At 36.9% G+C, this 15,596-nt stretch overlaps 1 protein-coding gene across 1 annotated transcript; it reads right to left on the reverse strand.

Moving 5' to 3' along the window:
* Positions 1 to 2,122: 2,122 nt before the first annotated feature.
* SLC25A46 (solute carrier family 25 member 46) lies at positions 2,123 to 15,585 on the reverse strand. The gene is made up of 7 exons (XM_019610573.2): positions 14,117 to 15,585; positions 10,711 to 10,768; positions 10,269 to 10,346; positions 9,530 to 9,630; positions 7,808 to 7,864; positions 7,296 to 7,353; positions 2,123 to 4,165 (listed from the first exon to the last, which is right to left on the reverse strand). The coding sequence occupies exons 1-7, from the start codon at positions 14,215 to 14,217 to the stop codon at positions 3,587 to 3,589; spliced, it is 1,032 nt and encodes a 343-aa protein (XP_019466118.1). The 5' UTR covers positions 14,218 to 15,585; the 3' UTR covers positions 2,123 to 3,586.
* Between the last annotated feature and the right edge of the window lie 11 nt (positions 15,586 to 15,596).

Here is a 15,596-nt window from a genome sequence, read left to right on the forward strand (position 1 = left end):
TGCTCTGCCAAATTGCAGAGACCGGTATAAAAAGTCAACTGCTTTTTGATGATGTAAAGACTGTCTGAAAATACAAAGCTCTACTCACCTCTTTAAAGCTAGATTTGCTTTTAAAACAGATGACACCAGTTTTTTTTATTAAACAGAGATCTTACACTCTTCTACCCCTGCTACAGGTTTGCATTTTATCTTTTAAAACAATCCAGAGAAATGGTTTACTCAGTTTGTTATCATCACCTTTTCCCACACAGAAGAGAGAATGCTGCCATTATATGCTGCTCTCCAGACTTCCATCAAAAACCATTTAATCCACAAAATTGTTATGTGAGCTCTCCTCTTTAGAGCTCATTAAAAGGTAAATATTTGGATCACTGCTAGCCCCTAATTATACCAACAAAAATCAACCAAGAAATATATATATAGCAACTAAGAAATTGCATATTAATGTAAAGACAAGCCTGATTTATGTCATCATGTAGTAGCTGAAAGACTGTGAATAAGACTGTGACAGCTTGAGGACCAGCTCAGATAGAACAAGCAGCAGTAAGTGCAGTAGCTCAAATCTTGTCTTGAACTTATATTAAGCTGATGCTAGATCCACAAGAGCTGAAAGAAGTATATAATTTGATAGTCTTAACTTCTGCATACATCCGTAAAATAGCCCCACATCTCAAGTATAATAGATTGGACCCAGAGCTGGATCAACTTCTGCAACGAAGTAGATCTCGTAAAAGAATGAATCTGAAATCTTGCTGAAGACTACAGTACTTCACCATGACTTGCAGTACTTGTATCAACATTGCCCCCCTAGCAGGGGAGTTGGAACTAGATTATCTTAAAGTTCCGTCCCAACCCAAACCATTTTGTGATAAGACCTGAAATCTCTGTTCTAACAGAGCCAAAAGATACGTCTGATTTGAAAGGCAGTCTTGTGAAACAACACAGGCAGATAATTGTGATAGTTTCCAGGTGGTGGAACCTCTGAAAGTTTCCTGCCTTATCTATCATCAGCTTCCTTACTCTTTACAATGTATATGTCGGTAAGAAGCCAAATAATTCTCTTCTGAGTGGGAACACTACATTGAGTCACACTTCAGAAATATTCGCTGTCTTGAAATCAGCACTTAAAAAAATGAAAAAAAACATATAAGACAGTAATTGAGTTTGTATCAGTACAAAGAGAATGCACTGTTTTTTCATATTCCAAAAACCTGAACTCACTTGCTATAATAATATTTTATAGTTTTCACTAACACCCTATGTGGCTAAAGCCACTGACTGCTTACACATTTGAGATAAATAACTATGTACATGTTCTCTTAAACCTGGATTTAAGATGCAAATGAAAATGGAAATATTTACAATACTATAATAAAAAGGTTAAAAAGATCATTCATATTTTTGCATGGGTAAGAATTCGACGTCAGATAAAGCAATGAATTAGTTTTTTTGGAAGGTAAAGCACATGCACATTAAGAACCAAAATATATTAATTGTAATTGATGGGAAGAGGACCAAAATTAACAGCCTAAAGCAAACTGCTTTGCCACTACAGAACAATCGCAGAAAGTTGACAGCATTTTCTCATCCTCCTTAATGCCACACCCTTTTCTGGCAGAGTGAAGTAGAACTGTAAACTCTTGGCAATGAGAGCACGTTTGATACTTTGATACAAGTTAATGTTCTAGCACAATATACCACCAGTTCTTAGAACAGTCCTATCTTCTCTATGTGAGAATACACAAAGTGGAGGGCATGCCTTTGTTCCTAGAAAAACATTTTTGTCCAATGTCATAGACTGATCTGTTGTGTTGGTCTCCAACACAGTCACAGGGCAGGAACCTGGACTATATGAACAGCCTTTCCAAACTGGACAATTCTCTGATATGGTTCACTCTTCATATTCACAGAAACTTAAAAACAACAACAACAAAAAAAACAAAAAACCCTAAGAATAGAGTGTTTTACCTATGCTCTAGCATGTAGTTTTAATTCAACACATAATTGCACTTCAGAACTTTGAGCAATTTGAGAGTATATACACTAGAGAGTATATACAACAAAATATAACTTACAAACCAATATTCCTTTGTCTGCCTCTCCAGTGAATTACTTCAAAATATTTAGTGAATTCTCATTTTATTTGATTGCTTCCATTCTGTACACTAGATTTCCAATTAACAATATTTCAAAATGAAACCAGTTCCCAACTTCACTACACTCTCCACTTCAGCACTTACGTATTTAAAGACATGAAATTTCCTTTCACAATAATGTAGACTTGCAACTGATTTCAAGTCAGAGCATATGAATAGCAACACTTCCTTATTTAGCCATGACTACTTTCCATAACAATAAATGCTATACAATGCTTAAAGGTTAAATGAACATCAATTTACAGCATTCAAAGACTTGCCACAAGAAAGTCTGAAGAAGATAAATAACTTTTCACGTAATTTAGAAGTCTCTCCACATGCTTGCTGTATTTGCTAAAACCATCCCGCTGTTACCCCGCCCTCCCAAAAAACTTCATCATATTTATTGATGAAACAAAGGAGTTATTTATTTTGGATGATAAAAACTGATTTCCAGACTAACAGCCTTGATTTACTGGAGGAAGAGGGTAAAATGTTACATTTCAGTAGTTACTTGCACATGAACAGACTTTGTTCTGCTTCACAAAAATATCTAATCCAGCAGAGATCTTAAGCAAATGACATCAGTGCTAAACTTTAAGTAGGCAATTTTGTATATACTCCAATCTAACAAAAGAAACTCCAAAAATAGTCAGTTAACCTCTTATGCTTTCAGCGTATTTTGAACATTGACACTTAATACATTTGCAAGCTTATTCTACTGTTAGATGAAGTAGCAGAATGAAACTTAACTGAAGTTACGAGTGGAAAGTTGACTAAGAATGGCTCTTACACATGCACATTCTGGTTTCTAATTTGCTTTATTCACACGCTTTAGTTACTGTAAGCTTTGTGAACAAACTATAAGACAGCTACATATTACATTCTGTGAAATTTTATCCCCAAAGAAGTTTTTGTTGTTTTTGTATGAAGCAAAAGATTCATCTTCTGCTACACTGCAGCAAAAAAAAATGTCTATATACCTGTAATTTCAGTGATTTGTGTCTATTTAAGTTCCTATTTTATTCACAGGTCCATTAAAAGTGAAGCTGAAAACACTTTAAAAAGACCAGTAAAGTCATCTGTCACTTCAAAGTTCTTACAACTTACGAAAAATATTCTTTAAACTGCCTAGCAGTCCAAATTATCAGGTATGATGTTTCTATAGCAGAGATTATAAACTCGTATCTGTTCCTTAGTTCAGCTAACTGGTAAGTAAATCATTCCAGCCATATCTGAAATCTGATCCCCTTGTGCATGACAGTATATTATATTTAATTCATCATTTTCAATTTAAATTGTACTTTTGAATTACATTTAGAAGTTTTTATTTTTAAAACAAGCTTTACTATGTAGGGAGAATCCACAGAGTAGATTCTTTCAAATTCATTTTTGACTTAATACGGTACAACTGTATCATGTCCACAGTACTAAATCCACACATGAACAGTTTAAGAAACATTTTGAAGCAGTGTTGAGTAAATGATTTTGGTGAGCTGCAAAACAGCCACATGCAAGGTATACTGTACTATAACAGCTCCAAATCCCTTGTAAAAACCTAGCATTCCTTCTTCACGTTTTATAGTATTAATGCAGTCTCTCACTCCCTCATATTGAGTATTGATCGGAAGCACTTCATAGCCAAGGTCTGTATTGTCAATTATTGTGCGCGTCCCTTGAATATGAAGGCGGTGTAAAACTGTTTCCAGTGGGTAAAGCATGACATCAGCACAAAGGCTAGCGGCAAAGCTAGCGATAAGTTCTGGAAAATACGCATCCAGCATGCTCTGCACAGAAGTGGAGCTCTCTGTTGAAAGGCTGTGGGAATTCTCTCTTTTCAGAAAAAGCAAAACAAGCTTCTGGACGATGGAACTGATGACGTAGTGAAGAACTCCATGTAGAGCAGTTGGAAAAATCAAGACCATTAGAGGGAGGAGGCGCTTGCTGTGGGGTACTCCCATGCCTACAACTCTGCCGATTCCTTCTTTCACACAGTCCAGAATGCCAGGATTATCTCGAATGATTTCACTCTACAAGCACAATGGATTAGTTAAGACTTGTGCCATTTCAGTATCACTCTGACACCTACCTCTGCTGAATTTTACCTTAAGATAAATACATATTCACACGTCATTATGTCTATACTGATATTCAAGTTCTTCATTCATACTTAATAGATTCAAGTAAATTTGCTTTTTTTTTAAAAAAAAGTTATTTGATCTACATTACAGTTACGTGTGTCATTAGCAAAGAAATACAACTTTCAGCCTATCACAGGAAATATTAGTTTGGGTCTACCATAATTTGAATACTTCAAAATATTTTTTGATCCAGTCTTTAAGAATAAGTAATATGTTATAAACTTTGAAGATCTCTTCTCCTTCATATTGCTATTACCACTTCAAACTGTGCTTAAATTTGTCAAAACCTGCCACCTACTGGCTTGAAACGTAAGAGACAAAAACTCTAGCAACTACAGCCTAACTCTTAAAGCTATTTCAATGAAACATTTCTAACCGTTAATGGTATGGTTTATCAAAGTTAACATAAAACTTTTGGTAAAAGAAATCCAACAGTCTTTAATCTTCATATCTTGTAATTTGTAATTGTCTTCTTTCAGCACATGAATAATGTAAAATTCCTACAAGTTGTCCCCTGTAGTTATGGATACTGCATAAATAAGTGACAAATGCTAACACTAACTCTTTTCCATTTCTAGTTAGGAAGTCAATTATTATGTTTCCAAGAACTGGATAATACATTTAATACAGATACATCTATTCAGGAAAATACTTAAACACAGTTGAACTGAGCCTAAAATTCTGTCAGATCTCAGTAGGATTACTTTCACATACAATATTTTACATAGATTATAACTTGTTAAAAAGATTGTAGGAAATACTGTTTTGGCCTTTTGCTTGTTTTTGCCCGCTTAATAAGCATAGAATCATCACAGAACGGCTTGGTCTGGAAGGAACCTTAAAGAGCACTGAGTCCCAACATCATGATCATGAGCAGGGCTGCCATCTGCTAGATCAGGCCACTAAGTACTGCAACCAACCTGGCTTTGAACATCTCTGAGGATAGGGAACCCTCAGGTTCTCCGGGCAACCTGTTTCAGAGCTTCACCACTGCCCAAGAAAAGAATTCCCCCCTACCAAATAATCTAAACCTCCCTTTTCTGTTTAAAACCAACGTCCCTTTTCCAATACCTGTCAAACCATGCAGTTCTTCTATCCAGAGCCATGCTGGCTATCTCAGATCACCTCCTTGTCTCACATGTCTTAACACAGCTTCCAGGAGGAGCTGTTCTATGATCCTTCCAGCCACAGATGCAAGGCTACTCATCCTGGAGCTTCCTGAGACTTCCTTTCTCCCTTTCTTATAAATGGAAGTGAGTTTCCTTTTTTCCAGATACTGGGGAATTCATCTGACAGCCATGATTCTTCAGATAGGATGGAGAGTGGCTCAGCAACTACACCAGACAGATCCTTCAGAACCCTGTGATGCATGTTATTGGGCCCCATAGATTTCTACTTATTCAGTCTCATCAGGTCATCTTTTGCTTTCTCTTCTTCCCAGGAAGGTGGTTGAGTGTCACCATCCCTGAATGTGTTTAAAAACCATTTGGATGTATTGTTCAGTGACATGATTTAGCAAAGGGTTGTTAAGAGTTAGGGTAGTATGGTTAAGTTGTGATTGGACTTGATGATCTTGAAGGTCTTTTCCAACCTGAGCAATTCTATGATTCTATGATTCTCTTAAAGTGAGAGGAATTTTGCTCTCCCTGCCTACACATTCAAGGATGTGAGAGGCATGGGAAGCCTGTCTGTGGAGACTGATGCAAAGAATTGTGGAGTACCTCTGCCTTCTCCACATCAATTGTTGCTAGTGCTCCTTTTCCATTTATCAGAGAAGGTACTATGTCTTCTATTTCTTCTGACTCATAGAACCCCTTTCCTGTTTTTCACATCCTTTGCCAAATTCAGTTCTGCCTGTGCCTTGGCTTTTCTTATCCCATCTCCACAAGCTCAGAGCAATGCTTCCTAGTAACAAAATCTCTGTATCTATCAAGTGCCTGGATAACACTGTTACTCACATTTTGTCTACCAAGTGCAAGATCTTGTTCCTGGTTCACAACAATCCTCACTGAAAGGAGTGAGCACAGCCCTGCAAAAAAGACTTTGGGGGACTTCTTTGTGGCAAGCTGAACATGAGCTAGCAAAGTGCCTTCACAACCCAGAAAGCCAATCGTATCCTGGGCTGCAAGGAAAGAAAGTGTGGCCAGGAGGTCAAGGGACACGAATCCTTTCACTTTAGTTTGCACTGGTGAGACCTCACCTGGAGTACTGCACCCAAATGTGCAGCCCTCAGTACAGGAGAGATGTGGACCAGTTAAAGTGTGTCCAGAGAAGGGCTACAAAAACGATCTAAGGGGTGGAACACCTCACTACAGGGACAAGGTGAGAGAACTGGAGCTGTTCAGCCTGGAGAAGGCTCCAGGGAAACCCAAGAATGGCCTTTCAGTAGGTAAATACATTCTCAAACTAAGAAGATAGAATAACCAACCTTTTTTTGCCTCTTTTCCACAGAAAACATCCTATTTCATTGACACCCAGCAACAGCTGAACTATAGGTTTAAAAAGTATCTTAATAGTATTTATGAACTTGCCTGAATGACAGTGTTTACTTTGATGATTGAAAGACATGAATGACTAACCTGCATCACCTTCACTCCTCGGTATTTTGACCAAAGAAAGTTGAATTACTAGAAAAGCTTTGTAATCATTATAGTGAGTGGGTCAGGGGTCATACCAGCAACCTGCCTAGCAGGCCTTTTAAAAACCTTTATATGGAAAAGACTTGTTTAGAATATGTCTTCTCGATTGCATAAATGTAATTTGCTCTTCCATAATACAGACTATTGGAACATTGTGTCTAAGTGTGCTTTATCATACTAGATTTCCACTTAAGACAGCACAACCAAAATAACCATCATAATAAATACTTCTTACCTGAGCTAATAAAACATACAGCCTTAAGGAAAACCAATATAACTACTGCAACAAATCTGAATGCAAATCCAAAGATTCACTTCTCTAAGTAACCTAATTTATAAAGAAAATAATGGTACCTTCCAAAATGATATATGTAAATTACCTGTACAGTTTCAATCAGGCTTGCAGAATAAAAAGGCATTGCTATCACATGTGTTAACCTGTAGAAATAAACCAAATGACAGTTATAGTCATGATAACATTACAATTTTAGTGACATATGCAAGTAAAAGCAGATGCAGTTATCTACCAAATCATGCATAAGGCAAAACAGTAACTCAAATATTGAAACACACATTAACAAGTCAAGACGTTCAGAACTTCTCTGAAATTCTACTCTCACATGATAGATCAATTCAAGTCTCAGATATTAAAATCTAATGAAAGAAGAAATCAATATTTTATATATTATTCTGTCTCCATAAAGATACGGGGATCCAGAAAGAGAAAATTTCTGAAACTGACACACACAATCAACATTTAAAAAAAAATAAATCAGAATTTGAGAATTACCATAAGCATCCTATCAAGAAACAATACTTGCAGATTATACTGCTATACATTTACTAGCTTTATTATTGATGCCTAGATAATAATAACAAATACCATATTTACCCTTTGAGTAGAAGGTGTCCACCTATCTGTTTGAGGCTCCATTTATGTGAAAGCTCTCTAAAAAGTAAAGCAGGATTTAACTGTACTATGTATAAGAACAGTTACTGTAAAGCATTTATTTAATGGGTATCAACTTCCTGTTTTCATACTGGCATTCTACTGTTAGTCTAGAGATGCATCTCTCCTATAGGAAATCCCTCTGTCACATGTAGCTAATACATTGTAGTAACCTTTTAAAAGTTATTCAGGCCTAGTAGGTAGCTTAGAAAAACTTTTAATTATTAATAAGTCTCTGAAAGTCATTTTCAGAAAGTAGTGGAAATTTCAGCATATCAGCCTTTCTTTACCAAAATACATTCATTATTGTATTTTGAATTAGTTACATTTTTTCTATTTCTTGAAGTTATTTTTGTCCATCTGTTTCTTTCCTAAAAACTGACATGATATTCTAACAGAGTCAGACAAGACTGGTCTCTAACATAGCTCATTAAAATAAAACTCATGCGCTGTATATTAAGGGATTATTTTTTTTTTAAGTCACCCTTAAGTTAGAATTTTCTAATTATACGTTTCAAGATATGAATAGTAAGTTTAAGATAATAGTAAGTACAGTCCACTTTACTAAAATCTCACACTAGCTCAATATGACATTCAACAGCCATAATTTGGTAAATACCTACAATGTAGTGAAATTTCTACCTGAAATGTCAGAAATAGACAAATTTTAAAAACTAAGCTATAATGTTCAGCTTCAGTTCTCATCCAGTTGGACCTGATGACTCCAGAGGTCTTTTCCAATTTCAATGATTCTGTGAAATACAGAATGAGTTTGTCTGGTACAGAACAATATTCAATCAATTGCCACATAAATGTTAACACGCATTTCCAAGCCCCTTTCCTATAATGGAGGAATGCTGCAATACAGAATTGAAGACGTTTCACTGCACCCTTCTTTAAAAAATTATTTAACTCCACTTATGGTGGCACTGTTGCTAAAAGCACTAACCTCACATCCCTGCAATGGCTCAGTGATGCACACTACTACTGAAGTGTCCAGTAAAAAACTGCATGGGGTAATACACATATGCGACAATCATTCTTGCCAGATCTCTTCTCCAATTTAAAACGATGTCCTTTAAGTATTACGTTTCTGTGTGTACGTTAAAAATGGGAACACTCAGCTTTCTCAATGCAATGACAATTCTTAAGCCCGTTGGTCAATTCAGACTTAAACTCAAAACATGTTTCCACTTCCTTAACATATTATCCAAGAAACGTCTTTATCACTTCACCAGCTATAGCATGTGCTCTGTGACTATTACGTATCTTTTACTAACTTTTGATTATAGGATCTTAGAATCGTCAAGGTTGGGAAAGTCCTACAAGATCATCAAGTCCGACTGTCTGCCTATCACCAACAGTTCTCACTTAACAATGTCTCTCAACACAACATCTAAATGTTTTTTGAATACCTCCTGTGTTGGTGACTCCAAAGCAATTTGCTGTGGTATCTATATAGTTGACCAGTAGGCAAACATACATACATGGCTTCCAGAATGTCTCTTACTGTTTAATTACACGGTGATCTTTGCCAAGATAACCTCAGTGTGCTGAAGTCATCTACTCAATGTCTGACTGAACTCAAATTTCTCAAAAAAATTTAAATTTCTAACACTTAAAAGTCAACATTTTGTTAAGAAGAAATAAAAATCCACGCAATACCTTGGTAAAGGTGTGAATTCACTGACGATGCCTTCTGTTCCCAGGGTTATGCCCTGAACAATGAAAGTGCTGCCCATTCCTTTCCAAAGAGCTCTTGGACCCTGTGTTTTGAAATACGCAGTTATATTGAAGCAACACGAAATATTTTCACTATTTTATTCATTTGCATAAAATCTAAGCAAAGCCAAGCTGCATAGGGTCACAATTCTACCATTAAACTTGAAGATCATCAGACTAGACGATTTTTCAACTCAAAAGAACCTTGCATCATACAACCTTAGAGGCCTCTGTGTCATAAATGTAATGCCATTTTCATTGGACAAAATATACTCAGGATGTTAAGATGTACTGATTTTTACTGCTCTCTGATTTGAGTATGAGGATTTCTATACTCCTCCTTCTCCTCCCACAAGACTATGCAGAACACTGTCTTCAGATGTAGTTACTTAACACTCAATCCCATTATCCACATAAAGCTTTTTTTTTTAACTATCCTAATTGAAAAGAAAATAGTTTTGAGGGCCTCTTACTTTCTAAAATACACAAGCCCTCCCCACTAAATAATACACATCATCAAAAAAATTAATCATTACTTTTTGAAAAATTTCTCTGACCATAAACACCCCCTAACAATGACTATATATTTTACCATCAGTTGCATAAAGAAATGAAGATGCCAGTACACAAATGTGCTGTAGTAACATTAATTCTCTGATGCAACCTGACCCCAAATACTGACCTGTGTCTTATTGATGCTGTACATAATATTGACAATAGTAAATGGAGTGAGATGATAATTCCGAGCATGATAATTAACCTGTTAAAAATATAAATGACTGCAGTTTTATAAACACATAGAAGTTACAACTCCAAAGAAAAAAGCATTTCCAAAATAGGTATAATCTCTGTAAAGGTCATCTAAAGTGACCAATATACGAATCCTGTTAGTAACCTGGGTTTGAAAGTTTCAGAGATGTTAAGGATCTCAACTGCTGTAACTTATTTTCCATTATCCAAACAAAAAAGAATGCTCAAGTTAAATTTTAGAACAGAAAAAATGCACACTACAAATAGAAATATAACAATGTAAAGTGAAGTTTCCTCATACGCTACAGAGTACGACAAGAACAATATCACAGCACAGAAAAGATCTGACTGAAGAGATAATAGAAAAGATATACCTGACACTGACGACGCAGAACAATGCAAGGATGAGCCAAGACATTTTCTGTAAATAGGCTTTAAAAAAAGAGAAATGCGTTTAAAGCATTGGAAGCAGCTGTAAATTTATGAGAAAAGGCTTGTTAACAGCATTAGATCATATTTGAAAAAAAACACGCATTATCTTGCAAATGAATAGGGCATTCTTAAAAGAGCTTCTAGCATACCAGTACTACAAATGAACAAGTATAAAACCACCCAACGTATACATTCAGAATGAAAATGTACATAGGTTACATGTACATAAGTTGCTCCAAAAGTAGCCTATTTATTTCCATGGAAACTACAGATGCATAAAGCCCAATAACATTATTTAACATAGCAAATACCCAGCTACAAAATGCTATTTTTCAGTATAGTCACCATCATTAGCAGATGAGCTAATTGACATGCTCTTCATTTCATGGTGTGAAAGCTGTGTATGGTGGTCCAGAACACGCCTTGTCTTTCACATTGTTGTTACCACTGCCAAAATATACCACTCATTGTACTCATATCTACAGTCCGGACTAAACATTCAGCAAGTGTCCATGAATGTCAATGAGTGCAATTTTTTTCCACATGGTGGAAGTCAAAACTATGAACAAAGCAAAGGTGTGTTATTATGTCAGTCGCCATTCTCCCAGACTTCTGCTACAACCTGTCACGCAGGAACAAAACATAATGGAATACTGGTAGGAAGGTTCACCTTCCACTGCAATACCTCTAACATCTGCCTCTGGTGTTCCAAGCCAAGAGCATAAAATAAGAGACATTACTTTTGGAGCAACCCTTGTATATACATATGTCTTTTTAAAGGCAAAGCAATGCCTCAAAATTCTTAAACCCCCCCTTCCTATAAGATGAGGAAACTAGTTAGAGGTATGATACTGGAGGAGTTACTTTCCAATTTTATATTTGTATGGGGCTGCTGAATCACAGCTGGAACCTGTGACTGATCACCTGAGGCGAGCAGTGAGTCAGCCACGGGAGCACAGGTGAAGGCAATTCACCTGTGCTGCAGGAAGGGGTGGAGCCTGGCTCCACCTCTCCTAGACCATTTAAGAGCTGACTGCAAGTGGGGAAGGATCTCTCTGGAGATCTGCTCCACTGGAGTTTATCATGTGAGCCCAGGATAAGGTGAGTGTCCTTTTTTTCTTACTCTAGTATAATAATTACATTAGCCAAACTCCTAGACATACTATATCATCTGTATATTTGTTGACTGTACTATTATATTATCTGTATACTCATTGACTGTACAATATTCCTTCTGCTTACCTCAGGATTAATCATGACCTTATTTGGAAAGGGTAGAGGACTGTCATCAACAGCTACTTTTGAATTTCAGACACAATTTTTTTCATCAGAAAAACTACTCCCCCAAAACAGCATTCCCCTTCCTTGCCTGAGAAACAGTACTGAAATCAAACTATGATAGGAAAAATCTCTCAATTCTAACATAAATTTTCTGGCCACAGTCACATAGAAAACTTGTTACCTGAAAGTATCCAAGTGGTAAGAATACTTGTCTGCACGTAGTTCAAATCTGGTATAAGGATAAGAAAATCAAGACTTCCAGACTCTGCCTAAGCATTTTAGGTACTATCTGTGACCACCAACTTACCTGACCATTTGGAACTGATTTTTTAACAGGAGGGATATTACTCTGGATAAGCAAGTATTAATTGGCAAAACAATAACAACAAAAAAAAAACCAACCAAAAAACTAAGCTTATGAAACTTCAGGCTTATTGAGCTAATTCATATTTTGCTTCTACCAGTAAGGCAAAGCTTTCCTCACACTCCAGTTGCAGCCTTTCTCATAACCAACTCAGCTAACTTGACAGAAAGTAACCTTTTTTTTGTGGGTGTTTTTTACAGGATTTCTGATATGAATAACATCACAGGGTGTCTGACAAGCACTTGATGTAGTGCAAATGCAGAAACTGGAAGAACTGGTCTCAGTAATGGTACAACATTCATCGGCTCTTCCTCAAAACCACAAGCCCACCTTAAAGTCCTAGAAGCCCTGGTACTCAAGATGTAAAAAACTTCATCATGCTCGATCAACTTGAAATACATGGTTCCAAAGGACTACTGAGACATGCTAACACCTCTATGAACACCATCCTGCCGTATGGTCCCATGCTTTGCTGCTCTCACCTGAGTTCATTAGCTTCATCAGGTTGAAAAGAAATTAAACAACTCTTAACATGTTTGGCAGCTTCCTCCCACTTCAACAAGGTTGAGCAATGAGCAAGCTGAATCATTGCAAGGGAAGCAATGGAAGAAGGGAGACAGGTAATTTAATGAGACAAGATGACCTAATCTAAGCAACTCGTTACTTGCCAGAAACGGTCACTCCTATTTCCTCTTCTTTATCCCTTCCCTCTCCGGTCCACTGCTGGCACTACTTCTAGGTGACTAACTAGCTCCTGCAGAGTCAGCTCCAAGGTAAATCAACCTGCCTCACCAAAACAGCAAAAAGTCATCCAACTCTTTTCCCTGATTTGTTTTCACTTTAACTGCCTCAAATCAGTTAAAAGAAGTTCTGATAGGCATCAAGGGTGACAATAGAAGGGGAAGAAACAGATCAAGTTGGAAGTGTTTGGTTCACTTTTAGCAGAAGCCAAAAGAACCTCAGCTGCCCAAAAAACTTAAGATGCTGTTTCCTATGCTGAGCTAACTGGGCAACTAACATATGTACTCCAATTTTCTGAAGAGAGAAGCACTTTTAGAAGTTTCACATGCAGATAAAGCAAATCTCACATTCCACAAGGAATACGACTTTTTTTTATTCATTACTTTTTTTGAGACAAGAAAGCTACCTCCCACCTTTTCACAAGATCCATCAGTACAGTGACCAAGAAAAATCTCATCAGCTGAGTGTGACTGAGCAGGAATTCTAAAAAAATATCCAGTTTATCACAATACCTAGGCTAGACAATCTTGGGTTCTGAAAACAGTATTAAACACTTTAAATCCACTACTTTCACAAATATTATCAGTAGTTAGTATTACCAAAATCATAAAATTAGACCAACTAGTCAGGTTAACATTACTGATTCAAATACACTGATATGAATATGTTTGCATATTCTTAGGAAACACATTAATTAAATACGTTAATAGAAGGAAGAAAATAAACTTCTGTGCTACTTTCAGATTGCTATGAAGAAGTTTCAAATTCATTGCTCCTGGAGTAATTCTAAGAAAAACTAAATGTCAGAAACCTAAACGGACTTTAAATAGCAGGTTTGTACAAGCACTTCAACTGTATAAGTTTATAGGCATAAAAATAGCACAGGTAATGTACGTGAGGATCATAAAACAAATATAGCTTTACTATATCACAACTGCTTGAAAGCAATACAGAATTCTTACCTTGCAAGGCCAATACCAAAGCCAGCAAACCTGTTCAACTGCTCTGAAAGAAATAAAAATAAATTATATAGCACAGAGGGGAGAAATGCCAAGCAGACCATTTGAAAAAAACAAAAAAAAACACAACCAAAAAAGCAACAAACAGCTCCAAATTATTTTATGCTGTACTTGATTCAGAAAGATGCAGCTATGAAACCACAATATTTTTGGCAATTCAGCAAGGGAAGACATAAAATATGATTCACCCAAGAATATATGTACTTTGGACTGCATTTGAATTTGTGCACACTTTCAGAAACAAGATTTAAAACAACTACAGGAGATAAAGTGAACAAGAAGTTCTTAAAATTGAACCTTTTAATGTATAAAAAGGCTAACTTCAGACTTCATTCATGATAAGTTTACAACAATTCTGAAGTATAAAATTAGCTATTTAGGGCAGAATTAACTTGAAAACCAAGAACAGTAAAAAGAGAAACTTTGGAAAAGGTAACAAACAACATCAAGGGTTTTCAAGTCAGTTTGCTAACTCCACTCCTTTGCTAAAAAAGTAGTTACTAAAGAACACCAAAGCTGCAAATAGAATACTAGGTTCAATTACCTGTTGTTTGTTACCACACTTTTACACATTGGAACTACTAGATTTAAGAAGAGCTTTAAGAAGAACTACAAACGCAACTGAAAATTAATGTTCAAACTACTGGGTGAACACACGGACTACAACAACAGATAGTCCCCGTGGAGCTTCACAGAGACACAGCAGCTCTACTCCGAGGAACAATAAGCCAATAGGCCTCCACTTGCAGAGGCTGGACTCAATGATACAGCAACTCCTTATCTGTTCTTTGACATGTAGAATCAATGTAGTGACCAGGAGTAGACAGGACAGGAAAAAGTATGTTCAGAATATCTATGAAGAAGCAGTGCGGTACACTGCACTTTCATCAGTAGGGTTGTACACAGACAACCCTAAAAATCCAGAGTACTACAGGTTGAAAAAAAGATTCCCCCATTAACAAACCAAACTTTAACTAAACCAGCTGTTCACAGAACTTTGATGCTTAAGTGCATATAAACTGCTACTGATCATCTTTTAATTAAAGCAGCCTATGCTCAGTAGCCTAGATTTAGAAAGTGTCTCTCAGTTCACCTCAACTTGGCATAAAACGAGACTGTGCGTATAAAGGTCTCTACTCCCGCATACCAGTAAATGGAAAAGGCTCGAACCAGCCGTCATTTCTCCCGCTCCTTCACCACCTGCATGACAGCTGTTATCCCTCCCAAAGTCGGTGCAACCACCCTCGTGCATTTCAGCAGAACAACAAAGCGACCGGAAGACAGTCCGCAACGCTGACACCAAGCAACAAAACACTCCATCCGACCCGCAGCCACCTCCTACCCTTACAGGAGGCGGAGCACGTCTGCAAGGTATCATTTACACGGGCAGACGGGAGCCGACCACGCGCCGCTTAGCCAGGAC

This window comes from Meleagris gallopavo, chromosome Z, assembly GCF_000146605.3.
Source record: "Meleagris gallopavo isolate NT-WF06-2002-E0010 breed Aviagen turkey brand Nicholas breeding stock chromosome Z, Turkey_5.1, whole genome shotgun sequence".
NCBI classification, from domain to species: Eukaryota; Metazoa; Chordata; class Aves; order Galliformes; family Phasianidae; genus Meleagris; species Meleagris gallopavo.